Source organism: Coturnix japonica, chromosome 4, assembly GCF_054131305.1.
Source record: "Coturnix japonica strain WE chromosome 4, WE-NBRP24, whole genome shotgun sequence".
Classification (NCBI taxonomy): domain Eukaryota; kingdom Metazoa; phylum Chordata; class Aves; order Galliformes; family Phasianidae; genus Coturnix; species Coturnix japonica.
The window spans coordinates 63,366,465-63,391,355 of NC_140666.1; the positions used below are offsets into that span (position 1 = coordinate 63,366,465).

At 37.3% G+C, this 24,891-nt stretch overlaps 2 protein-coding genes across 12 annotated transcripts in view; both read right to left on the bottom strand.

The window, feature by feature from the left end:
* Positions 1-687: 687 nt before the first annotated feature.
* BDH2 (3-hydroxybutyrate dehydrogenase 2) lies at positions 688-10,831 on the bottom strand. Of its 8 annotated transcripts, none has more exons than XM_015862113.3 (10): positions 10,770-10,831; positions 9,213-9,293; positions 8,747-8,825; positions 6,459-6,555; positions 5,827-5,935; positions 5,584-5,644; positions 4,470-4,583; positions 4,207-4,265; positions 3,055-3,147; positions 688-2,118 (listed from the first exon to the last, which is right to left on the bottom strand). In XM_015862113.3, exons 2-10 carry the CDS (start codon positions 9,282-9,284, stop codon positions 2,065-2,067), a joined length of 738 nt encoding a protein of 245 aa, XP_015717599.1. In that variant the 5' UTR covers positions 9,285-9,293; positions 10,770-10,831; the 3' UTR covers positions 688-2,064. The 8 variants fall into 8 exon arrangements, with proteins under 8 accessions (XP_015717599.1, XP_015717598.1, XP_085403306.1 ...); XM_015862112.3 differs by having other exon boundaries at positions 9,213-9,318; XM_085547180.1 differs by lacking the exon at positions 9,213-9,293.
* Positions 10,832-13,252: 2,421 nt separating this feature from the next.
* The window catches only part of CENPE (centromere protein E), a 37,168-nt gene continuing 25,529 nt past the window's right edge, over positions 13,253-24,891 (bottom strand). For 3 of the 4 annotated variants that reach the window (XM_085547105.1, XM_015862021.3, XM_085547106.1), the window contains 12 exons: positions 24,102-24,302; positions 23,873-24,019; positions 23,027-23,239; positions 22,032-22,238; positions 21,337-21,546; positions 19,081-19,302; positions 18,260-18,463; positions 17,628-17,740; positions 16,627-16,724; positions 15,571-15,739; positions 14,817-15,076; positions 13,253-13,939 (listed from right to left, as the gene is read on the bottom strand). In XM_085547105.1, the coding sequence (XP_085403231.1) occupies positions 13,842-13,939; positions 14,817-15,076; positions 15,571-15,739; positions 16,627-16,724; positions 17,628-17,740; positions 18,260-18,463; positions 19,081-19,302; positions 21,337-21,546; positions 22,032-22,238; positions 23,027-23,239; positions 23,873-24,019; positions 24,102-24,302 (2,142 nt within the window). In that variant the 3' untranslated portion in view covers positions 13,253-13,841. The remainder of the gene's footprint in view (positions 13,940-14,816; positions 15,077-15,570; positions 15,740-16,626; positions 16,725-17,627; positions 17,741-18,259; positions 18,464-19,080; positions 19,303-21,336; positions 21,547-22,031; positions 22,239-23,026; positions 23,240-23,872; positions 24,020-24,101; positions 24,303-24,891) is intronic. The other variant, XM_015862022.3, reaches the window with a different exon arrangement.

Sequence of the window (24,891 nt, forward strand, 5' to 3'; positions counted from 1 at the left end):
CATACAGCACACAAGAGACAGCAGTCTGTGTCTTTGTTGGTGTTGTTACAGTTGTTCTCGTTTATGACCACCAGCTTCACTGAACAATTCCTATATCTGTGCTTTCAGTGCAGTGTAGAAAGTGGATGGTATCTCCTTTTCTTGCAGGAGAGTTTTGTCTAAACATTTTTCAGTGTATTACAGTCACCAGTGAGCTTAGAAATATTAAATATTAAAGTTGTACATGCAGCAGGTAAATTATAATGATGAATTTGAGACAATTTTCATTTTCAAAATAGCACGAGTTTCCTGTGTTGCTATGGTGTGGAGATCCCCTTCCCAAGGTAAGCCCTCTATCCCAGCTACAGAAGGAGGACTTTGGCCTTCCCCTTCACCTCTGCAAACAGTGAAACAGGATCCTGTTGGCCTGAACTTTCAGTATTTGACTTTACATCAGTGAGTATTGGTGGAGCTGTTTTGGATAACTTTGGATAATTTTTGCTCCAACTTCACCCTGCTTGGCTGCTGAGGTCACTTGAATCAAATGCCAGAGAACATAACATAACTCAAAATCCTACAAACAAATTACACAGGAATGGAACGTTCCCACCACAATTAAAGGTAAGAGCTAAGTCCATAACCAGGCTCCACAATACTTCTCGTTTAAAATCTGTAAGCAAACACACAGAGATTGTACAAACAAGAAGCCTCTCTCAAAGCAGGTATATTATTTTCCTTTGAAATAACATTAATAGAAATTATTTCTTACCAAATACTGAAGAACTCCAATCATTTAAAAATGTGTCACAGTTACAGAAACATACCACTTATTAATGGCCAGTAATACTCAGTAGCATTCATCTCTTGATTCTTCCCCTATATATGCGTGTTTTCATACATATTTTTCATAGATATGAAAAAAAGAAATGCCATATAGCTTCACTCACAAACTAAAAGCCACACTTATGCGAATTCAGCCCATGTAATTCATGTCCATTTTAACACTGTGTTAGCATAACAAATAGTTCTGTAATTCAGATTATGCATTGCCTTAGGGGTCACAAGTTTTTTTTTCTCCTCTTCACAGTATGACTCTTTACCATGGCACGTTTCTGATTCATAAGTCAAAGCTTCAGTGTATTAAAATGATAAAAATATCAATACAAACTCTTATACAAACAGTCATTTTGAGAGAAAAGTGGTTTTTGGCAGGAACTGTACTTGTGTCTGAGAGTGAACCCATGGAATATCTAAGCACAGAACCTAAACTGTAGAACTGATAATATTTGTCCTGTATTGGTACATTCACTAGTAAATCAATTGTGCTGCTTTTTGGGCTATGATTTACTGTTGTTCAAAATTCCAACAGTCCAACTTGTCCAGTATATGGGAAAATGGATATTGTAGGTGCGGAAAACAGCTGTGCACATACAGTGACTCCTTACTGTATGTGCAGGAATTTCTTCTGCACACACTCTGTATATCCACAGTGTCTCTGACAAGTTTGCAGCTTCTGCTCTGGATGTCAGTCTCAGGACAGATTCTTTTCAACAGTTCAACACAAACTTTTTCTACAGTCAGTACTGTTTTCAAAAACCATTTTGCTAATGATAGAAGTGAGCAGAAATGAAAGTCTGGAAAGCAGGATAGATTTTCAGGTATAATTTGCAACATCTAGTGGGTTATCTTAAAGTAAATGTCTATCATGAGTAACAAAATCATTTCAACCTTCATATATACCAGTTCTGCTTTCTTCTGTTCTTTAAAACAAACATTAAATTTGAGAAGATATTGGCTGCTTTAAAAGTAGTCTGTTTTCTCTGGATGGTCTGTTAATGCTGGTAGGAACTGTGAATGTTTAAATTCTAAATATTTTCTAGGCTGAGAATAATGATGGTGTTTAATTCCTTTCATTTAGATTTGCTTAAAACATGACTGAGTATAGAATAAGATCACATAACCATAAAAAGGTACCAAATTTGTTCTAGGTTACATCCTATAGGTGATTGAAAACTCTTAACTGAGAAACATGATCCTCACTTTTGGCCTTTCATTGTATGAATTTCCATCTGAAGGTAGAGTTGATCACAGGCTCCATCCTCCATCAATGACCACTTCATTGCCGGTCATGTAGGCAGACTGAAATTACATAGAATATAGTGTTTTTATTTTTAAATGCCATTTTTTTGACTAAAAGACACCCTGAATGTGCTAATTCACATAAGCTAGTCTTCACAGATGTCACCTGCAGGAATAATGTTCTACACTATTATGTTATTAACACCATTCAGCTGAGAAAAATATGACTTAGGTCAACCAACAAGGAGACCTAAATGAAAATTTAAATTATTTAGAATAATGAGGTAAAGAACTGAGCTGGAGACATTCTTTGCTGTATCCATTGTGAAGCATATTGCAAAACTGGAATCCTGTTTACACAAGTTTGAAAACAACATGACCAGACTGGAAAATCAGTAGCTTCACAGAAACACTGTTTGAGAACACTAGAAAGAAGATAAAAAGATTATGATAGATGGAAACATCAAGACTGAAGTAATTGCATTAAATTATTCTGTTATGCTCAGCAGGACTGCTGGGCAAGATCACTGGAACCCAGTTCAGTATTAGATCCACTGTAAATGTATAATATCTGAAATAAGCTGGATACATGTCCATTAGTATTAATGGTATTTGCAGTGAACATTTAGAGTTTGGTCTATGAAAACCTCAATGGTTCTGTTGCTTTCCTTAAGCCAAAATGGTAGGCTTAACCTTAGCATTAGACCTTTTAGCTCAGATCTCTCTCTCATGGGTCTATGCAGGTACTTTCTTTTGCTTACTGCAAGCAGGTAATGATGGTACTAGTTCTACTTCCTTAGAAAAATACTTTGCTGCAGTGCAAACAACTTGCAAGAGCAGACAAGCCCATTTCTTCTATGATTCAGAATGATCTGAGGTCAGTCAGTTTTCTCAAGCTCATAGAGAATACAAGCCCTCCCAGAACAAGTTCTCTCTATTGAGAAGAAGCAAAATAAATCGGGATTGTGACAGGAAATGTTTCTGTTCCATACTTACTTCCTCAGAGGCCAAGTACACAAAGAGATGGGCCACTTCTTCAGCAGTAGCCATCCTGCCAATCCTCTGTCTGGCTAGGAAATCTTTCAGTGCCTAGATATATAAAAGCATTTGGTATATTGAAAATATAAAATAATTATTTTAACCCAGTTAGCATGTGATGCATACAAAGCAATACTGGGAGCAAGCCATATGTTATAATTTTTAGCTAGTATACACTAGGAAAAGAAGTGAGAACGGTCGCTGTTGTGCAGATTTCATGTTGAAAATCATTCACCAGGTCCTAAATTTCTGATTGCAGAGTAGAGGCACTGAAGCCCTTCCTCTTTGGCGGGTGATATTCCTAGGCCCTTCAAATGAGTCCTCACAGTTACTGAGTTAGTACGATTAACAATCCCAATTAATTTTTAAACACATAGGCCACAATGCCCTTTCTGTTGTTTTGCACTGCTCTGTATTTACTAAGCAATGGTGTCCTCCCAAGGCATTTTAAGCCTCCCATTCTCAGCAGAAACTCACCAAACTACCAAAGACAATACTACTGGTTGATTTAGCAATAAGGATCAGTATATTCATTTAAGGACTGATACATTAGTTTAGTAAAAGGAATCAGTCAATGCTAGTTCTGTAACTTCCCATTTCATCTTTGCTTGGTGTGTGAACAGCACTGGAGGCATAATAGGCTACTTCTATCTTTGCACCCACCAGGTGCAAGGGCTTATTCCTCAGATTTTTCTCATATTGTTTTGGATTAGAGCGCACTAAGTTAGAAAGGTGCTCATTATGGACTAACAAGAAATGTAAGTTTGGCAAATTGGGGAAAAACTGCTAAGTTCAGCCAAAAGTCTCTGTGATGGAGCTGATGATGGAAAAACTGGGAGAAAGTAAGTGGTCAAAGTCCATGGGAGGCTGTTACTGTGTATGCCTAAAAGGACACTAGCATATATTAATGAGTTCTTGGGAAAAAAAGAATAGGTATGGAAATGTATTGCGTATGTATGTCTTGACTGTTTGAACATAGAACTTGAACTCTGAGCGTGCACTTGTTTTGTCAAGTCTCCTGGTATACATTGTGAAGAATAAAGGAATGCCGCTTTCTAACACCATATTTGAGTTCAAGAGTTTTCTTCCCAAAGTTCGGATAACACTCACCTGGTCCGGGTTAGGCTGGGCTTTGATTCTTTCCCTTAAAGATGGTGTGTCAACAGTTCCTAAACAAAAATTTTAACTTCAAATTTAAAGCTCAACTTCACCAGCAATCATGTCCTTTCTCCCCCCTCACCCCCCCCCCCCTCACCCCTTTATTTCTTGTAACAATAGTTGCTGCTTGCGAATGTATTTTTTGTTAATAATGTCAAACTATATTAGGCTATTATCATCCACTTGTATTAACAAAATACTCTAAGAATACTTACCAGGACATACACAGTTGCATCTGATCCCTTGTTCAATGAAATCAGCAGCCACAGACTTTGTTAGACCAATGACTGCTGCCTTGGAGGTACTGTATACGCATCTGTTCACAACTCCTAACAGAAGGTCAGTATGAAGGCAGCACAGAAACAAAACAAAGTCAGAAAAGAACAGAGGGATATTTATTCAATATGCAACTGCTTCTGGACTCCAGTGTTTCCTTTAGCTTTCCCTTACGGAGAAGCTGTGCTAACTAGAATACTAACTGCTACTCAGGCATACACCAGAATAAAGCACAGGATTCTTCAGTAACAGGAATTTGGGCAGTAGTCCAGAAAAAGTAACACTGCAAGCATACAAAGGTTCATCAAGAGCAGCGTCTCCTCTTTTAGCCACCATTAGTTTTACTTGGTAGGTGTGATTGTAGTGCTTATTGGTTCATTGTTTCTCTGAAGAACATACACAGCAAGATATCACTGAACAGAACTCTTTCGCAGTTATTACATACTGATAAAAAACACGCTGCAAAACTTGCACAGCAGATTCAAAAGCTCATAGGGCAGGATGTGACTGTTTGTGAAACGGTCTGTGCCCATGTGTCAACAGAGTTATCTTTTTCCTCCCTGCACCCCTCCCACATTTGCCAGTGTCCTCTAAATTAAAAGCTTTTTTTCTTAAGTTTTTATATATCGCTGCAAATTCTTATTACTGTTCTTAAGAAGACCAAAGAGTTTATTTTCCTAGTACCATTGTGCACTTGCAGTATCACTTCACTGCCCTCACATGTGAATAGGAGGTCAGATTTGCTCACTTTAGCTGCCCTACAGAGTACTACATACTGGGAAAAAAAACAAGCATGAAGGTCTGTATTGTAGATCATTAGAAAGCAAAAACCAAAGCAAATACCTAGGCAACCCAAATAGAAGCAACTTGCATTGAACGGAGATAACAAACATCAGGTCCAACAGTGTAGCAAACCTTCCTTTATCAGGAGGCCTCTGTTGTTATAAACCCTTGTTTTGATTGCAAAACCTCATCTACAACAAATGAACCAGTATCTAATTATCTAATTTAAGACTGTGATTTATATATGAGTCAATCTAGAAAGCTACTCACCTTTAATGCTGGATGCCACAGAAGACATATTTATAATATTTCCAGATTTCTGTTTAATCATCTGCAAAAAAAAATAAATCAGAGGCATCCAGTAATGGTCACAGCTACCTCTTCTGGCCTTTGTATTTACAGAAGAAGTTGCAAAGCTGTATGTTGATCTCAAATTGCAGTCCGTGACAAGCAGCAGTGACTTAAAACTGTCGTATTTAAATGCAGTGCAGCAGAAAAGCAACAAAGCCTTACCTTAGGAAGGAATGTCTTGATCATTAGATACATGCTGCGAACGTTGAGGTTCATAGCAAAGTTCCAGTCTCGTTCCTCACAATCCAGAATGGTCCCATGATGAACAAACCTGGAATAAGTGTATGATTACTGTGTAAGATCTACATTTCTATGGCATTTTATGCACATTCTGCCACTAGCATTTTGTAGTATCCTTCCAGTCCTAAAAATCAGGGACAAGAGCCCTTTGGAAGGAAGCAACAGTGTTTTTCACCTGATGATTATCAAGGACTCAATACAGACTCAATGTACAATGAAACATTTGCTAATATGGAAATTAAAACATAGATACATGCTTAAAAAAAGTGTTGTTCATCCACTGAATTTGCTCACTGTTGCAGGAGGAAGGCTAAATCCAACAGTGCAGGGCATTCACAGTGTAGGGAAAACAAGTTCCAGAGCCATTGTATCTTGGTTTGGGTAATATGGCTGTACACAAAAAGTTCAGTTTTGATGAAAATGTATGAAAATGTATATTAAAGATATCAAATGCATTACAACAACAACAAAAAAATGGATTTAGGTAAAAGAAAGTAGTTCTAAAGGTTAGAAAAAACTGAAAAATGAAGTGGAATGAAATAGAAGATGGTTACCCTGCAATATTACAGAGGACATCTATCCTTTCAATCTCCTTTGCCAGCTCTTCTATTTGATCCCTTTTGGTGACATCCAGAACCCGTATTTGAATGCCTAGAAAAACATGGGTTTAGTTTAACTGGTTTTGGCTAAGAATCAGCACTTTATTTTTCTCAAGTGCTGAGGACACTGTACCTCCCATTCAAGTCTGGGAACTTGATCATCTGCCAGGAACAGATCCCTCTCAGTGGTAAGCCAACACATGGAGACTCACTGACAGCTACACTTAATTTGTGCAATGCTTAAAACAGCAATGGACAGCAGGGCATGGTATTCAGCATTTCAGAAAGGAATTAAAACTACATCAACTGACTTAACAGCCATATAGTATCACACAGACAAATAAGCTAATGTAATTTGCTGTAAAAATCACTTCCTCTTATAGCTCCGAAATCCATTCCACTATATTCTCAAGCTACCAATTGCTTTTCACTAAAAACTTTGGCTTATCTCAGCCTCTCAAATACACAAGCTTCTCATCCAGCAGAACTCAGAGTGGGTATGAAAAGAGGAATACTGCAGTACAGTGCTGCAGTGGGTACAGTTAGGCTCCCAGGGCACTACAACTTGCTGCCGATCCCGCTATAGCCACAGCATGGCCATGGCATGCCCTGCATCTAGGACTAACAGACATCTAGTGCAGAACACTTGTGTTCCAAAAGATTTTTAAAAACAAATGGAAAAGTCCAACACCCACAATTTATTCATGTGCAGGCAATGGCAACGTACAGTGTAGACTACTATAAGTCTACAGTTATGTATTGTGAGGATATAAAACGGAGACAGTTTTCAGAAGTCCACAGAACGGTGAATGGCAAAATAAAGAATTTGGGAAGTCTGACTGAATGCAAAGAGTGGTGTGGAGTTCATTTTTTGATGTGCTTCTTATGGATTATTAGTTTAAAAACATGATGTCAGTCATGCTGGAACAGAGCCCTACAGATGTTATGGAATTTCCAGCTGAGTGGGCCTGAGTGGCCTGCTCCAATCAGACTTGCTTTGTGTAAGAAGTAGGTCTTGATAGCCTCTGGGGGTCTCATCCAGCCTACACCTGTGTCTTTTGAAGCAAACTGACAAGTCCATAAACATGCTTGACTTGCCCTGCTTAAATGGGACAGACATTTCTGAAGAGATTTGTCTATGATGATGTAATTAGTAAGACTGCAGGCTAGTGATTAACATAAGCAGTAGAATTACCTCTTCTACACACGATTCAAAGTCCATAAAGTGCCAAGTCTTGAAGAAGGAGTTTAACTAATCACATGTCAAATGGATGGAAATGGCTGCCAGTATACCGAAAATCACTTATTTTCTTCTGAGTGCACTAGCAGAGGAAAAGCAAAGTGCAGCTCAAACCATAACACTTTGCTAAATATGCTGAGAATTAACCTGCAGAGTCCCAGATTTGTTGAAGAATTACAGGCCTGCTTGCAGTGAACTCCAGTCAGAGGAGGCCAACAGTCACACTAAAAGCTGTACCAGAGAAGTATTTTTGTTTATTTTGCTGTCACACTGCAATAGGAATTCATGAAGCTGTTGACACCCAGTGATCACTGTTCTCCATCACCTTAAGTCAGAGCACTTCCAGTTGTGACATACAATTTTCTTACCTTTTTTCTTTCAAGAAAGTATAACTTTTTAATAGTATCCCATGTTTGTGTGTCTCTTGTAATTAAAAAACGTAGCTATTGAAAATTTTTGAGGTGGGTGTTTCTGATATGAGCTGGAAAGCAACTTTCAAGCCTGAGCATTTGTACAATTAAAATAAGCTCACTGATTGGTGTAATTAGTTTCTAAACACGTGCCAATTCTTATTAGACAGTTATCTTTTACATGCTCTCCTTGCTGAGTATGGACCAGGGAAATGCAAGGCACTAAATCTATTTGTATAGCTGGATATTAGTTCTTATAATCAGGGAAAAGCATTCTGTGTTTTTTCACATGATGGTTTTGACAGTAACTCCAGTAATCTTAAAAATAAATGAACAAATAAATAGAAGTAACAAAGCATTCTGGGAAGAAGAAATATCTGCTCCTTTGACACAAGAAACACACAGTTATTCCACACTCCTAGAATATTCTGTCTGAAACACTGATATTTTACATGTAATCTCTGCCATTTTACACCACAAACTAAAGTAATGATGAAATCTAAATGATTACTCTCCACGTTTTCCATGCTTTTCTGTCCAGCCTACAACAATATTTGCAGTATTTGAACTAATACCTACAGTAGACGGTTTACCTGGATACTTCTCCAGTTCTTGCAGCTTAGTCTTATTGATATCTGTAGCGATGACTTTGGCTCCTTCTTTTGCAAAAGCCTGAAGAATACAATAAGAGACATAGCTCATATTTAGATATTATGCAGGTACTGAGATAACCCTGCTAGTTTCTCTGTCTACTGCAGAAGAAAGAAGTGGCAGGGGCTGAGCTTGTCAAAAGCGATTGTCAACAAGCAAATAAATAAATAGTTTGAATTTTATTTTAACAGTAAATAAAAGGATTTCTCTCTCTTTCATAAATTTAAACAGCAGTAAGCATACACAATACAGTACACTGACTATATTGTTCCCTGAATTTTCCAGTAAGTAGTTCTGGCTCCATCTATAGTTTATTAATTTAAGAACTTGTTTGGTGCAGACGTTGTTGTGCATGGTAACATCAGACATCTAGCTTAGGTACAAGACAACCAATTTTATCTAACTCACGATAGCAGTGGCTTTTCCAATCCCTTGTGCTGCAGCAGACAGAAGTATGACTTTCCCATCCAGCCGCCCCATGCTTCTGGCCTGCACAAACAGAAAATGTGACAGTCTAATAGAAAGTGAGTCAACATCACCCCATGGGAATCAGGTGCAAACGCATTCCATAAACCAAAACACAATTCAAAGCATCTATACTATCAAGTCACAAAGCACTCTTTTGGGCTGCTGAGTCAGCCAAGATCCTGAGGGGGCACTGCCTCGATCTTGCATTTATATGGACCAAAACGCATTTGAGCTCAAAAGCCAAACTAACTCTATTTTTATCAGAAACGAACTTCATTTAAACAGGAAAAGGAAGAATAAATAAATGATGAGACAGAAGTAAAATAGCTTGTAATCTGGCATCTCCATTGTACATTTATTCTTAGAACGCAGGTTTCTTCTATTTCAAACTACGTATTCAACTTACTATGGCAACACAATTTGCACAGTACCCTCTAGGTCTCTGTGAAATGCATTATTTTCCATCATGTCTGAGACTGGCATTTGTCTGCTCTGAATTTTCTTGAGAATCTCTCAGTGTAGATGATTCTCTGCCCCACAAGATAAGAGAATGAAGAGAAATGAAAATGCCCCCTCACTTTTACCACATCGTTTGACCTGAGAGAACTACTGAACATGCTTGGGGCAAAAGGTGGGAAAGATTTTTTTTAAACTATTTTTGAGTGCTGTATGGATGCAAATAAGCGTCTAGGAGGTTTCACTTTACTCAAGCAGTGGCGGCCAAAAGGCAAAGTGCAGTCCTCTGCCTAGATAGATGCTTTCAAAGGAGTTGTTATGGTTGAAGAAATATAGAATGTAAAGGTGTAAACAAACAAGCAAATGACCAACTAGCAGCCAACAACATCACCAGGAGACAGTCAAATCCATTCTGTGATGTGTTAGTCCAGTTTAGGGTTATACATCAGATCACTCATTCAATTTTGACTAGAAATCTTGTTTCCCAGAAGCTTTGCCTCCCTCTCCCCCACTCAAAATTGGAGCAAAACTGGTATATTTCTCCAGAGGTTACTGACTCAACACAGTGGACTTCTTTCTAAACAATTTGACTAAAAAGTTCTTTCTACTATAGTACAAAAACATTATCCCACATGACTCAAGATCAAATTGACTTACAGACTGTGTTTGAAGACACTGAAACACCTCACTTTAGGGTTAAACTGAGTAAAATGAGACCATGCGCATTGCTACGTAGCACTAACTCTGCAATGTATCACTTCTAGCAGAAGTCCTAAGTATCTCGTAGGTTTGCTCAAAGCACTCAGTCAAGGCTGAGGAAATTCATTCTTTGCTGTCACATGCACATTTTCAGTACAACCCCCTACCCCTCAGAAAAACAACCAACAACAATCAGCTGAAGTACTTCCTCAAATCACACTGCCATTTTAGATGCAAAATGCTCTATAAACATGTTTTTGATCTGACAGTGAGTTTCCACAAACATTTCACATACAAATGCTACGAAGCATTTATAAAATAAAGATTAAAATAGTCACTCACCAGAAGTTCTCAGCCAGCTCGGTGCACACAATAAATGACCTTTGTAAAAAAGGAAGTCATATGATTTTTTTGCTGTGTTTGCTGGGAGTTGAAGTCCAACTGCTAAGTTTCTCTGTATGAGGGTAATTTTCTGTTGAAACACGAAGATGCTGCCATCTAGTGAAACTCAAGGCTTTAAGTATAATTTTCTCCTGCACAGCACAGGGACAAAAAAGGATCATAAACTTCAGCTATTCATTTTTTCTTAAAGAATGCAAGAGATCAACAAAATATTCACCAAAAACAACAATGACAACAACAAAACTCACAAGCATGGTTTTCCCAAGCAGTTCTTCTTTAACATTATCTGTCATCAAATTTAAACTAGGACAATTCCTTGCCTGATAAATTTAGCTTAAAAAAACCACAAACATAACAACAACAGAAAACACCAAAGTATTTGTTCTCAAATCTCTATGTAGTCATCAGCTCTGTACCTGGGAACACCATGGAACAGATTCTTCTGGAAAAAAAACTTAAACTTGCAGCCTGGACCTCTGCAAGGACTTTGACGTGGTCCCATACCACATCCTTATCTCTAAATTAAAGATATTTTTTGAAGGGTGGACTATTTGAATAAGGAATTGTTTGGGTGAGTGCAGCCAGAGAGCTGTTGTCAATGGCTCTACATCCAGGTAGAGGCTGGTCACAGGTGGTATCCCTTAGGGGGTCCATCTTGGGACTGGTACTCTTTAACATCTTTATCAATGACACAGATGATGGAATCAAGTGCAACCTTTCCAAGTTTGCTGGTGACAGCAAGCTTTTTGATGTGGTTGATATAACAGAAGGAAGGGTTGCCATTCAAAAGGACCATGACAAACTCAAAAGGTGGGCCAATATAAAGTTGACGAGGTTCAATAAAACCAAGAACAAGCATTGCACTTGGATCAGGGCAATCCCAGATACATGTAGAGACAGGGAAAATAACTCATCGAGAGCAGCCCTGCAGAGAAGGACTCAGAGATCCTGGTAGATGGAAGACTTAACATGAGCCAGCAACATGCACCTGAATCCCAGAAGGCTTGAGCTGCATCAGAAGGGTGGCTAGCGGGAGAAGGTAGGTGACTGATTATCCCTTGCTATGCTGCCTACGTGAGGCCCCATTTAGAGTAATGTGTTCAGGTCTAGGACCCTGAACTCAGAAATATGTAGCTTTTGGAGCAGCAACATAGGAGGGCCCCTAGAGTAACCAGGGGGCTGGAGAACCTCTCCTATGAAGATGAACTGAAGGAGCTGGGCTTTTTCAGTTTGGAGAAGGCTGAAGGAAGATCCTATTGTAGCCTTCCAATATTTGAAGGGAGATCGTAAACAGGGAAATCAACTTTTTACACTTGTAGATAGCAACAGGTCAAGGTGAAATAGTTTTAAACTAAAGGAAGGAAGATTTACATTAAGCAAAAAACTTTTATTTGACATCTAGAGGGCAGTGCCCAGAAAGACTGTAGATGCCCTTTCCCTGGAGGTATTCAAAGCCAGAGCAGATGGAGCCCTAGGGAGCCTGATAAGAGTGCTTAATTTAGGGTTAGCAACCCTGCCTGGAGGAGGGGGGGTGGAAGTAAATGTTCTTTGAGGGTCCTTCCAAACCAAGCCCTTCTATGATTTATTATATGTTACTTAAAGCAGTTAATATCATCAGACTGAAAAATGCTAGGACAAGTTTAGTTATAATTAGCTACCCTAAAGGATTTTGAACACTACTTGAACATTATCCGGTTACGTTTCTTAAAGTAAAGTAGGACACACGCACATCAGCAAATGCAGAAACGTCTTTCTAGAGAACTATAATAGATTTTCTAAGGCTTTGTAACTCATCTGCCCCATTAAAAAAACACTTAATCATTAAGTTTTTCAAAAGCATTTCTCCTCCTCTCCCACCCTTTTGTCTACCGAACTGAGACAGACCTGGTACAGTGAATTCCTGTTTTTCAGCTCAAGCACAAAAAAAAATCTCCAAATCTTTTAGTATTCGAGCAAGCAATTAATAAAATATCTTGAAACAGTAAAAGACAGACACAACAAACCCCCACAACAACGAAAGAAAAAATAAAACAGAAACAAAACAAAAAAGAAACGTAAGGATAGAAGTGCTCTGATTACTAGGAAAGACTGTCCTTAGACAATGAATATTGCAATCAGCATCCTCAGATCATAGCATTGTGTCTCCACAAAACTGAAGTGTTGGATACTTAACACACCTAAAGTTCTTCAAAACAAACCTTTTCATACAGAACATTAAAATAGGTTTCAAAATTCAGATGAGAAGGATAGTAAAACATAGCCCATATTACTACCCCTATTGTCCAGTTTTATTTTCAGCTCATAAGACAACAGGATAGTGCCAATTAGAGCGATTGCTTACTGCTTGAAAATAATAAATAAAAATCCAGAACCCAACTTCAAGCAGGAAATAAAGTATATTCAGAGATGATGAGAAAAACAAGTTATTTTTGCACCATAGTTTATTGATCTGCAGAAATATTTTCAAGAATTAAGAGAAACCCTACAAGCAGACAACTAATAAATTTAGTTGCACTATCCAAATAAAGAGGTTAAAATTGCAGTGGAAATGTGGTCTTAGGGAAAAAAAAAAACAAAACCAAAACCAACTCATAGTATAAAAACCATCTGTCAATAAACAGAATTAACTAATGAGTAGATACAAAGCACCCAGAAGAGGGCTGTTACAGGAATGCCAGAGAAGTTTAAGATCAAGAAGTTTCACAGTAGATCAGTCTGTGACCCATTCTTGTGTCCGTTTCTCTTCAGTACATTAGTTTTACTTTGCAACACAAAACAAAAGCAACCAAGGGAGAACGTCATCAACAGGTTGCAGCTAACATGTCTACTTTTCCATTTTTGTTCTTGTATTAAAGCTTTTCCGCTTCTGGAAAGTAGTAGTTCCAACACAAGGGACTGGCATGCCACCAGAGCTCTTCTCACAATAGATGGCTTTCAGCCTGGAGCAACCATTTTCCGTGTTGCTAGTTTCTGTCTGTAGCCACTGTAATGACAGCTTACAACAGAACACCTCTATTGGGTATTACAATCAGGGGCTTTATCTTTCTCTGAAGTTTCAAACCACTTCTTAAGATGGCCTTCCGTGGTCTCTATTCCTGCAGGTTGTGTATCTATACAGAAAATAAGAAGATTAAAGTGACATTTTCCCAATTAGACAAGCAGTAGGAACACAGTGATTTATTCTTGACTAGTTTTAAATGTCAGCTAGCAAAGCTTGCCTCTGAGAAGCATGGTACTGTGAAGAAGGATATACCATTACCAGGATGGACTTCACAAGAAATAGCAATGAGTCATTCTTTCTGGAAATCTGTCAGTCTAATTAAAGTCTTCAGCACGCCTGCTGAGGCCTCACAAAGACTTTCAGAAGCAGGTTGATGAGGGCAGTAGCACTAATGTGTTAAGATCACTAGACTTCCCAGAAATCACCAGTGCAGCAGTAAGAAATATCAGAAAATATCAAAACAGCTATTACAGCAGCTAGAGACTGCCATGATGGCGAATTCAAAATCCAAGATCAAAAAATCGATAATCTCAATAAATAAATATTAGAAAGAAGTCAACCAGCAGTTAACTCTGAATAGAGATAGCGCAGTCTGTGAAAATCAGTTTTGTCAGAAGTGTATGCTTAACTGTTGTAAAGTTAAAAAGCAAAAGATTCTACAGCATCATTTGAGGTGATATTCTGCCTCTTCACTTTATAAAGTGATTGGTCATCAGCACTTTCACTGAAGCAAAAGAAATACTAAGTTTGCCTAATCTTCGGGAGGTCTGTGTACCAAGTATTTAGGTTCTGTAGAGCGTGGATAATCTTGGCACCAGTTGGCCAGCCCTTTAACGATCTGCTGAATAGGCATTCAAGAAAACTGCTTCTATATACGTTTCAGGTCTGATCAGGGAAAGTACAGGACATCTACTCACACTTAAAGACCACCCCATATATTTTGTCTCCCCTAAATAACTTTAATAGGACACCACCATGTTACATACCTATTAGTGTACCTAAGTTGGAATTATCAAAGAAGTTTGTTGGACACATCAGTGGCAAAGGCTTTGGTGTGTACTGAGTCGCAGTTTCCTGAGATACAGATTGCTTGGCGGGTGAAGCTGGCTCCTTAAGGGAACTTGACACTGTCTTCCTTGGAGACCTTGGTACTGCCTCTTGAGTAGAATCTCTTGAGAATCGTTCTCTCAGTTTTAGTGCTCTTTCTTTCCATTTTCTGAGTTCCTCTTTCAGTTGATGCTCATTACTGAATAGAAAAAAAAAAAATTATAGCATTTAATTAAGAAAAACCTTCAGAAGTTCTTTGAAGGAGAAAGAGAAACAATCCTGACAAGACAGTTCCTACATCTTCAGATGACATATCACAGACAGGGCAATAAAGCCTCCTACCAAATCCAAATGTCCACATCAGTTCTGAAGGTACAATGTTTTGTGAGTTTTTTTTTTCTTTCCTTTTTAAGCAAAGATCCCTTCCAACAATTTTACCATATACTTTTTCAACTAAGTTCATCTTCCAGTTACTGATAAACGTTTAGAACAAATTCTTATGGAAGAAAGTAATTTAAAGCTCAAAAGCCATAAAAAGGTACACAGACACAAATACATCACTAGCTTTTCATAAACGTTTAGACTTGCTACATTCTTCTGCATCTTAAGATGAGCAGTTACTCAGTTCTACAGGTTTCCTAGAAAGAAATTGTGATAATTACTTGACACGATGCTTACCATTCTTGTGCTTACCTTAGTAGAATATCATTTTGTTTCTTCAGGTGCAAGTTTTCTTTTTGCAGCTTAACTTGTTCAGATTTTAAAACAAGTATTTGTGTGCTCTGCACAATACCACTGCCACCACCACAAGTAATGGGCATGGACATTTGGGATTGCTGAGGAGCTTCTTTTTCACACACCACTGGAAAAAAAATTTATACAAATACACGTATTATCATTACAGTGCTTAAAAATCACATCAATAAATATTCTAGCTATGCCTATACAAGATTCCTTCCTGTAGTCTTACACATAAAACCTCAGTAGCTAGATGCCCCATCCCTGGAGACATTTTGAAGATCAGGCTGGACAGAGCTCTGAGCAACCTTGCCTATCTATTGATGCCCCTGTTTGATGCAGGGGAGTTGTGCCATCTGACCTCTAAAGGTCCATTCCAATTCATACAATTCTATATTTCTAGTTCTAATCATAGAATTAGAAACAAGTCACTACAGCTGCTTATGCCATTATGATTGCTAGTACAACTGGAGGAATATACAAAAAAAGAATACAAGACCTGCTGTAATTCTAATACATTCCACATTCAGTTAACGTATTCTAACCTTCCATCTCTTCCAAAGCACCTAAACCTACTTTTATTCTTTTGAGGTAAAAGGCCTGCACCCAATCTGGAATTTAAACTATATAACATTATATGGGAACTGCTGAGCCATGGCCTGAACCACTGGTTGATCCCCTGAAGAAAGCATTGAGCCAGCCTTGGGAGCACAGGTGTGTGTGACCAGAAGGGGTGAAGCCTGGCTCCGCCTCTCCTAGACCCCATTTAAGGGCTGACTACCACTAAGGAAGGATCTCTTTCTGGAGATCCCTCCTTTTGTAGTTTTCTACTTCAAGCCTAGGACACGGGCGAGCATTTCATTTATTTTTGATTGTCTCTTTCCACCACAATAATCTTTATAAAGCCTGTAAAATACTACGCTTCCTGCTAACTGTACATTTGTTAATTGTACAAATGTTAAAAGTGAATGCTTAATATGAAACAGTCCCTTATTTAGGTCTTGAATTTACCAGTAACATCTTGCTCCTGTTGCGCTCTTCTAAGTTCTTCTTTTAGCTTTCTTAACTGTTCTTCTTGGTGTTCTGCAAGAGCTTTATAATTCGCAAGTCTGTGTTGGTAGGGAGGCAGAGGGGATGGAAAAAAAGAGTTTTAAGCTTAGTAATCTAAGTTGCAGGAGACCTATTTGATTTTCAGTTGCGCTAACAAACAAAAATGCACAGAAAGTTTAAAATCAATATATATATAATATAGTCCAATATATATATATTGGACTAACTCTACATCTGGTTGTTAGCTAGGTTTTAGTTAAAGTGCAGGAAAACAGAAGTTTGAACTCAATTCTCTGTCCAGTGAGCTGTAGAGTGTTCTCAGCTGCTGTTTCTCCATCACATCAGAAAAGTTATTTATGGCTGAACATAGGTTGTTTGAGACACGAAGAAATATTGAGAGCACTGGTTTTCTTCAGCTTAAAGAAGGCAGAGAAGAGAAGGCTCTGGACCTCATTTCAGCCTTCTAGTACTTAAAGGAAACTTATTAAACAGGAGAGGGAGTGACTTTTTACACAGTCTGTTGTGATAGGACTAGGGGGAATGGCTTTCAACTAAAACAGAGGAAATCTAGGTTAGAATTCAGGAAGAAATTCTTTAGAGAGTAGTGAAATGCTGAAACAGGTTGCTCAAAGAAGTTGTTGATGCCCCATCCATCCAAAGCCAGCTTGGATAGAGCCCTTGGGAGCCTGATCTGGTGAGTGACAACCCCGCATGCTGCAGGGGGTTGGAACTAGATTATCTTAAAGTCCTCTTCCAATCTAAACCAACGATGGTATGATTTTGGTGGGTGTATAGGGAAGGAGTCTGATAACCAGCTTGAAATATATATGACTTTTACTTTCTTTGGAATACAGAAAGTATAAAAACCTAAGATATGTGAAGCTGAATGTTTACTACTTATTTGTCAGGTCAGGGTTGGGAATAGGTAGTTAAGAACTATGAAAAGGTAAATTTGAACTTACTTCATATCGAAAGAGTTTGATTGCTTCATTCTTTCCATATCACATTTTACTAGTTGTGTTTTGAGCTGATCAATTTCTTCTTTGTATAACTCAGCACCTTTATCTAATTTTGCCTAAAAACAGAATATCTAGTATGAGTGAAGGAATCTTACAGAGTAATGAAGCTGGGGACTGCTTTGTTTACTTGTGTGCCACACCTTGCAGGACAAAGTTGGAAGCACAGTTATTCTAGGATAAGAATGTCCACGTTATCAACTAACACCATAGTAGTTGCTGTTGTAGCTTTGTTATAATGCACACACTCAAACTTTTAGTAAGCATTGCGACCTGAGTGAAAATATATTATGGGAATTTTGAACTAGCATGTAAATATATTGCATGAGGGGAAAAAACCTTATACTTGTTTAAAAATTTGAAGCTTAAGAACATTTCAGAAGTACATAGGTAGTAAGTTTAGCTTCTAGTAACATAACATGTTTTATCTTCAAAAGATGCATTGGTTGCAAATGAAGCTGCATAGTAAACAGGAAAATAGAGTGTTCTGATATCAAGAGTATCACGCAGAATAAATTGTCTTTAAAGCACCCTCTCTTCATGTTAGAGAAAAAATGAGAAAAGAATTTGGCTTATACCTGAAGAATCTGATTCTCTGTTAGGGAAGTTCTGAGGCACTTTTCTGTCTCATTCAGTTTCGCTTGCAGCTGGGTAAGCTCACTTGAAGCTGTTGTTGTCCTTATCTGTGCTTGTAACTTGTTTATCTTGTCCTCTTTCTCTCTGAGATTTTGTCCTGCTTCATTTACTGAATTTTCCAACTTTTGGAGTTTTACTTCCATTGCCTATTGAGATAAGCAGTTAAGAGTAGTTACAGCACAACTTATGAGTATGATCACATGCTGTTATATTGTTAAGACAAGACCCCATACTCCCTGAGAAAATAAAAAAGAAAAAAATATAACAGAACAACAAAGAAGGAAGAGTCCCTATACATTCCATAACACTGTTCACCTGCTATGTGTCATCTGATGGCATTCTGGAACACTCAAGTCTAAAAAAGATTGTTTGAGTGTGAGTAACTGAAATGTTAAGTATGACAGGGGGAAAGAGACTTCAGTTCTCATGAATAAAGACAGAATTCTTCTGCAGCTTCCAGTTGTAAGGAATACTATATAACTAACAAAGCTTCAAGAACACCACGTTATTAGAATCTATACTTCAGAAAAATTTGGGTGCATTCTGTGTACATCTGTAAACTGGCATTTATTTGGATATAGAAAACAGACAAAATAAATCACATTACAGGCAAGAATTCTAACTTTCTTTCACTTTAGGAATGAAAATAAGTATACAAAAACAAAGTGTGTTCTGGGGCAGTGTGGCAGAGATTTACAGTCACCAAACTTTCCAGTTTATGGTACTCCCACCTAGAAAATAAGCACTGAGTACGTTTTTGCACCTTTATATCTTGTTTTGCAGCCTTCAGTTCAGTGTGAAGTTTGCAATTTTCTTCTTCTAACAGAAGATGAGCAGAGCCACCAGGGCCCAGCTGTTCTTTCAGAGTCTTCAGATCCCGAAGCAACTCCTCAGATTTCTCTTTTTGCTGTTTACATTCAACATCAGCATTCTTACAGTATGTCAAAGTTCGGTCATCCAACTCTGAAGAAAGTTGAAAGAGTATCTGAAAAATAATACAGACAAAATTTTTTGAACAAGCTAGAAGTAAAAAAGTAGGAAGTTTGCTGGTGTTAATTGTACATTCTTGATTCAGTGTCCCTTTTGAAATTTGCAGGTACTTGCTACCAGAAATGAAATTACTGGCACTCAGAAGTGCTTGGTAGGGCTGGAGCACTCCGATGGATCTGGAAGAGTTGGAGAAGTTTAGCCTCAAAGGAATGCTCTGGGGAGACTTTATCATGTCTGTTCAGTACTTAAAGGGGAGATTTAGATTTACAAAAGAGATTTAGCAAGATTCCAAGGCTAAGAGCTTTACATTAAAAGAGGGTAGATTTATATTGGATAGAAGGAATGGACTCCTTTACACTGAGCATAGTGAGATAGTTCAGCAGTTGCTTCACCAACTCCTAAGCAGCAGGGTCTTTGAGCAACTTGATCTAATTAAAGACATCTCCGCCCAGGGCCAGGAGGTTAGACTTGATGATTTTTTAAGATCTCTCATCATGAGTTGTGTTCCCTACCCAAACCATTATGTTGCTATGGAGAAGAACACAATTATTTGGATACATTTTTGCTGGAATCCATTCACTGACAACTATTCAAGAGAAAACATGCCCAGTGGACTATTCTAGAAACCAATGTTTAACACACCAGGTAAAGATGAACTTCATACTTATCAGGTGATAAGTGTATCAGTTTTTAAGTGACAGCTTTGGTCCACAGAGTGTGTCTATCAAAGAATTCTTCCTATCAGCATTGGAAAACCCTGGAGAACTAAAGGCTGACAATTCTACAAAAGGTATTTAAGTCTTTTTTTCAGTAAGCTAAACTTAGCGGGACAGAACTGAGTCACAGCATGTACAGAAGGAGGGTGATGGTTCATACTCCAGACCAATACCAGTAGAACAAATATCAGTACCTCAGGAACAAATGTTTGCTGGAAGTTATGAAGACCGTTCCTAAGAACTAATCATAAGGTAGAGGATACCTTCCTGTAACCTGTTTTCTAAGAGCTATTTGATGTTCTTATCCAGAGATAAATTCTCATTAAATTTAGTTTAAAAACATTTCATACTGCAGAACTTAACTTTTTTTTTTCCACATTGTGTGGAATGGGTAATTCTAAATTATGGAGGTATAAAAGGTACAAGAATATCAATTACAATCAAGTTTTATAGAAAACACTTTAGCCTTGTTAAAGGTTGTTGGAAAAGAACAGGAAATCCTGTGAGTATTAAGCCTTGAGAATGTAAATTCATCAGGCTTCCAAGTTCTGCAAGGAACAGTTAAACACAACTATAAACCTTGTTTCCAAGATTCAGGCTGTTAAAAAGCAAACTGTCATGGTTTCCTACAGGTATTCCATGTCATAACATCATGCAAAACCAACAAGAGCTGGGACAGCTGCCATGAAGCTGCAGTTCCTGTTGCTGGGTAGGAAGTGTATAACTGCAATTCCCAGCAACCCCAGTCATTACCATGTGTTTTCTGGGAGGAAGAGAGGTGACATAACCATGGCTCTACTTCCTTCTGTAACACCACCCACAGCACAGTTAGAAAGATAGCTCTCTCCTGTTTATTTGATTGGTTACCCTTCATTCTTTTAATATTATCTCATATTTCTTTACCATTTACTATAAATTAGTTTCTCTTATGTCAATCTAGCTGTACTCCCTTCCTTTTGTACTCTCATCCTCCTGCAGGGTTGGGGGAGGGAGGCCCCCTGAACCAGAGACAAGATGACACTAACCGATGACACAAACATCCCAAAAAACCCACCTCATACACACACAATTATCTCCTGGGAACTCTTTTTAAGCACAAGTTTCCAACTTAATTGGATAAGGAAAAAAGTCCTAAAAATCTTCTGATTTTTCTTAAAAATGTTTTACAGTTTATTTAACTGTAAAACATAAGTGCTGATAGTAATTAATAAAATAACTTCAAAAGTAGTTTTTTTGTTTGTTTTCAACTAGATTACAGAGGTATTTACACAGTACACACAATAAACACATTTAAGAATTAAGTTTTTATTTACCTTCCCTTTTGGGGTCCAGAAATTAACGACTTGTAAAAGCCTTTCATTATCCTTCTTTAACTCTTCTTTAAGTTCTTCTGTATCACAGTGGTGTACTGAACAATTTTCCCAGAATTGTGAGGTTTCCTTTCTATTACTTGCTTCTTGCTGCAACTCTGCCTCTATGCTGAGAAGTTCACTCTCCATTTCTGATATATCTTTGAGGATGTTCTTCTCAGAGAAGGGATCAAGTTAAAATATTATTTTGTTAGGTACATGTATGTTTTTTTGCCCCCTTAACTATCTATATGTAGAGGAAATACATTTTAGCATCTAACTATTCCCCATTTGTTAGGCTAAAAGGAATTTTGCTATCGCCTACTGGAAAAAAATAGACAATCCATGCTCCTGGTTGCAGGTGGGAGGATGAAGGTGGGAAATTCATCTAATTGCTAACAGAAATCATCTTAGTATCACATAGAAATGTATTCTACAGGACAAATTAGTAAATAATAGTCCCACAATTTTTCAACTTAATTTTTAGCCACTTTAGCCACAAACAGAATTCACTTTATATAAGTAGTAGCCTTAAAAAAGAATTGTTTTCCCCTCCCCAAGTATAGTTTAAATAGCTAAAAACAATGCCCATTAGACTAGTACAACCATGTTATATCATGTCTTGAAATACTCAAGTCTTTGAAAATTTAAAATCATACCTGTGTGTTCAAATGCAAAGTCTGCCACACATCTACATTTAACTCTTGAGAGGATATTTCGTTCTGATTTAAATGAAACTTTTTCAGACACTGAATTTGAACTTGTAGCTGATGTTGATTTCTCTTTTCCTCATATAGTTCCATTACATACTTATTAACAGTAGCATGATAATCCTTCTTCTTTGAGCAAATACGAGTGAACAAAAACTGTTGAACAACAATTAAAAAAAAGAAAATGAACATTAGATAGCTTATGTGAAAATAGGATATCAGGTTCTTTAAGAGTACTAATTAAACCTTTCTTGTTAAATGTTTTAGGTAACGGTATGTATAAAGGTAACTGATACTTTTATTACCAGAACTTTCATTCTACCATCATTTTGCCTCCATGCCTTCCACCTCCCTCCCTTACATGGTAAATAAGTAAATAGGAAAAGAAAAAAAAAACCACACATGCAAAAAAAACCTCAAAAATCACCAAAACTATAGTGTTTACTATATTTCTGTTCATTATGACAGTAATTCTTTCCAAAATTCTTTTAATTTTTTCCTAATATTTGGAATATGTTTCTATACAGAGCTATGGATTGAGGGAAGTCTGACCACAGAAGTCATTAAACCTTCTGGTAATTTTACAAAACAAAAGTAAATCTCCAAGGCCTCTTGCATATCTTTCCTCTCTAAGGAAATATGTACCCAGATGACTATAATTTGATTTGATTTATAAAGCGCAGAACACTACCCATCAATGTAAATGGATTAATACTGATGAAATACTACAGTATTTTTATATTATTATATAATATATTATTACAGTAAAAAAAAAAAAATAGCAGTTCATTTATCTAAATGGTTCCAGTTTTTCAGATATGTAAGGGGTCTATTTTCTCTAAGACAAGCATTCATGAAATATCAAAGCTAGATCATATAGAATCCTAGCTGTTAATAGTGAGACTATATATATTCATATATATATTCAGCATTTTAGTTGGCACCTTCAGTTTGTTCAATAAACTCTGGAGATGACTGTTAATGCTCTCATTTTCCATTCGCAGTCGATTGACTTCTTTACTCTGTTTCGATGAAAGCTGAGTCAGTATTCCAGCTATCACTGCTTTCTGACTATCCAGTTCAGCTTTTAGATTGAGAGACATTGTAGAGAAACAGTCATACCTCTTCCTTATATCTGGGAATATTTCAAGAAGCTCCTAAATATAAATTAAGCAAATTAAGTCACAGTAAGGAATGAGTCTTTAGTTATAAACAAGGTGAGCATCAGATTACAGGTTAACCCCCACAGCACACATAAGGTTTTACAAAGGTAGAAAAGTAACGCAAGACCTGAAGTCTGTCCTATTGTCATAGGTGAAGATTAAAACAGTAAGCTGGGCCTGAAATACAATTTGTTGTCTGTTTGTGAGCTTGCCACCAGACTGCTTTCTGAATGGGGCTGATCTCTTTGATCCTTGTGTGAAAAGAAAGATCACGAAGTTGCTCTTAGTGCTTTGCCTTTTGTTTTCCTTTGTGAAACAGCCATACCTGCTTTCTTTCCAAGGAAAGCTTTGGCCATAAATTTAAAGCAGTTAGTAGGCCATGAAATGCCAATATGCTTCAAGGAATTATTAGTTAACTAAAGCTCACAAATCACATACAGAAGCTAGATTACACTTTAAGGAAAATATAAGGTAGCCTAAATTTACAGGCCAGTACCATTTTCAATTTTTAATTAAAAAAAAACTAAATAAAGACTTGCCAATTCTTTATAAATCATACACAGAAGTACACCTGAACAAAAGTTATTAAAGTTTGACACGTATCCTTTAAAAAATACAGAAACTCACCTTAATTTTCATGCTTTTTGCCACTAAACTCTCATCATCCACCTTCTCTGCATTATCCAGTAAGTTCACTTGAACAGACGTATCATTCAGATCTCTCTGCTTCAGTTTGTTCAGAGCACATTCCAGTTTTCCATTTGTTTCAGTACACTACAATAAATGCATGCATAATTAAGTACCATTCAAGAAGATAAGTTATTACTAACGTAGGTATGCAGCTTGCAACACCAACCATCTCAGAACTTTTTTGCAGTTCCATTTTGAGTTGGTTGCGCTCAGAACTGATCTCCTGGAGAAGTTTGTGTAGCTCATCTTTTTCTTGATTAATTGATGAGATTTGTTCTTTAAGTTGGAAAGAATGATTATCTCTTTCAGCCAATAACAGGTCTTTTTCACTTGATATCCTATTTAGTGTCTCAGTTAACTGTTGAATCTGTAATATTGGAGAAAAAAAAGTTAAAAAAAATGAGCTGGTCTTAGTCTACGGACTCCACTATTAAAGACTAAAATGAGTTGGCTGTATTCAACACAAGATAATTTCCAGTAACTCTAAAATTCACATTAAAAGCACATAAAGAATAAAAACGATTTCAATGTTCTAATTTCTCAGAAGATTAAGAATGGCATTACATCCACTTTACAAAAAAAACAGAAATGGAATATTAACAGAAGATAAATGCAATCAGATTGTTCATCTATCTGCTCTATCCACTTGAATACTAACCCTAACTGTTTACCTAAAGCAATCCTTACTTACACTGTTAGATTTACAGACAAAATAAGAGTTTGACAGATGAAAAGCAAAGTAAAACTTGCAAAAGAGATTAAGTTGGGAAGATCTAAGCAGCAACACTTGCTGAATACCAGATACAGTTTGAAACTGTGCAAAGCACCAAAGATTCCAAACTCACTTGGGATAATACTGTCTACACAATGATTTTTAAAGCCCGAATGAATACATAAGCAACATATTAAAGCTGGACATGGATTTATGCAATATGTACACTGTAGTGGAGCAGCCA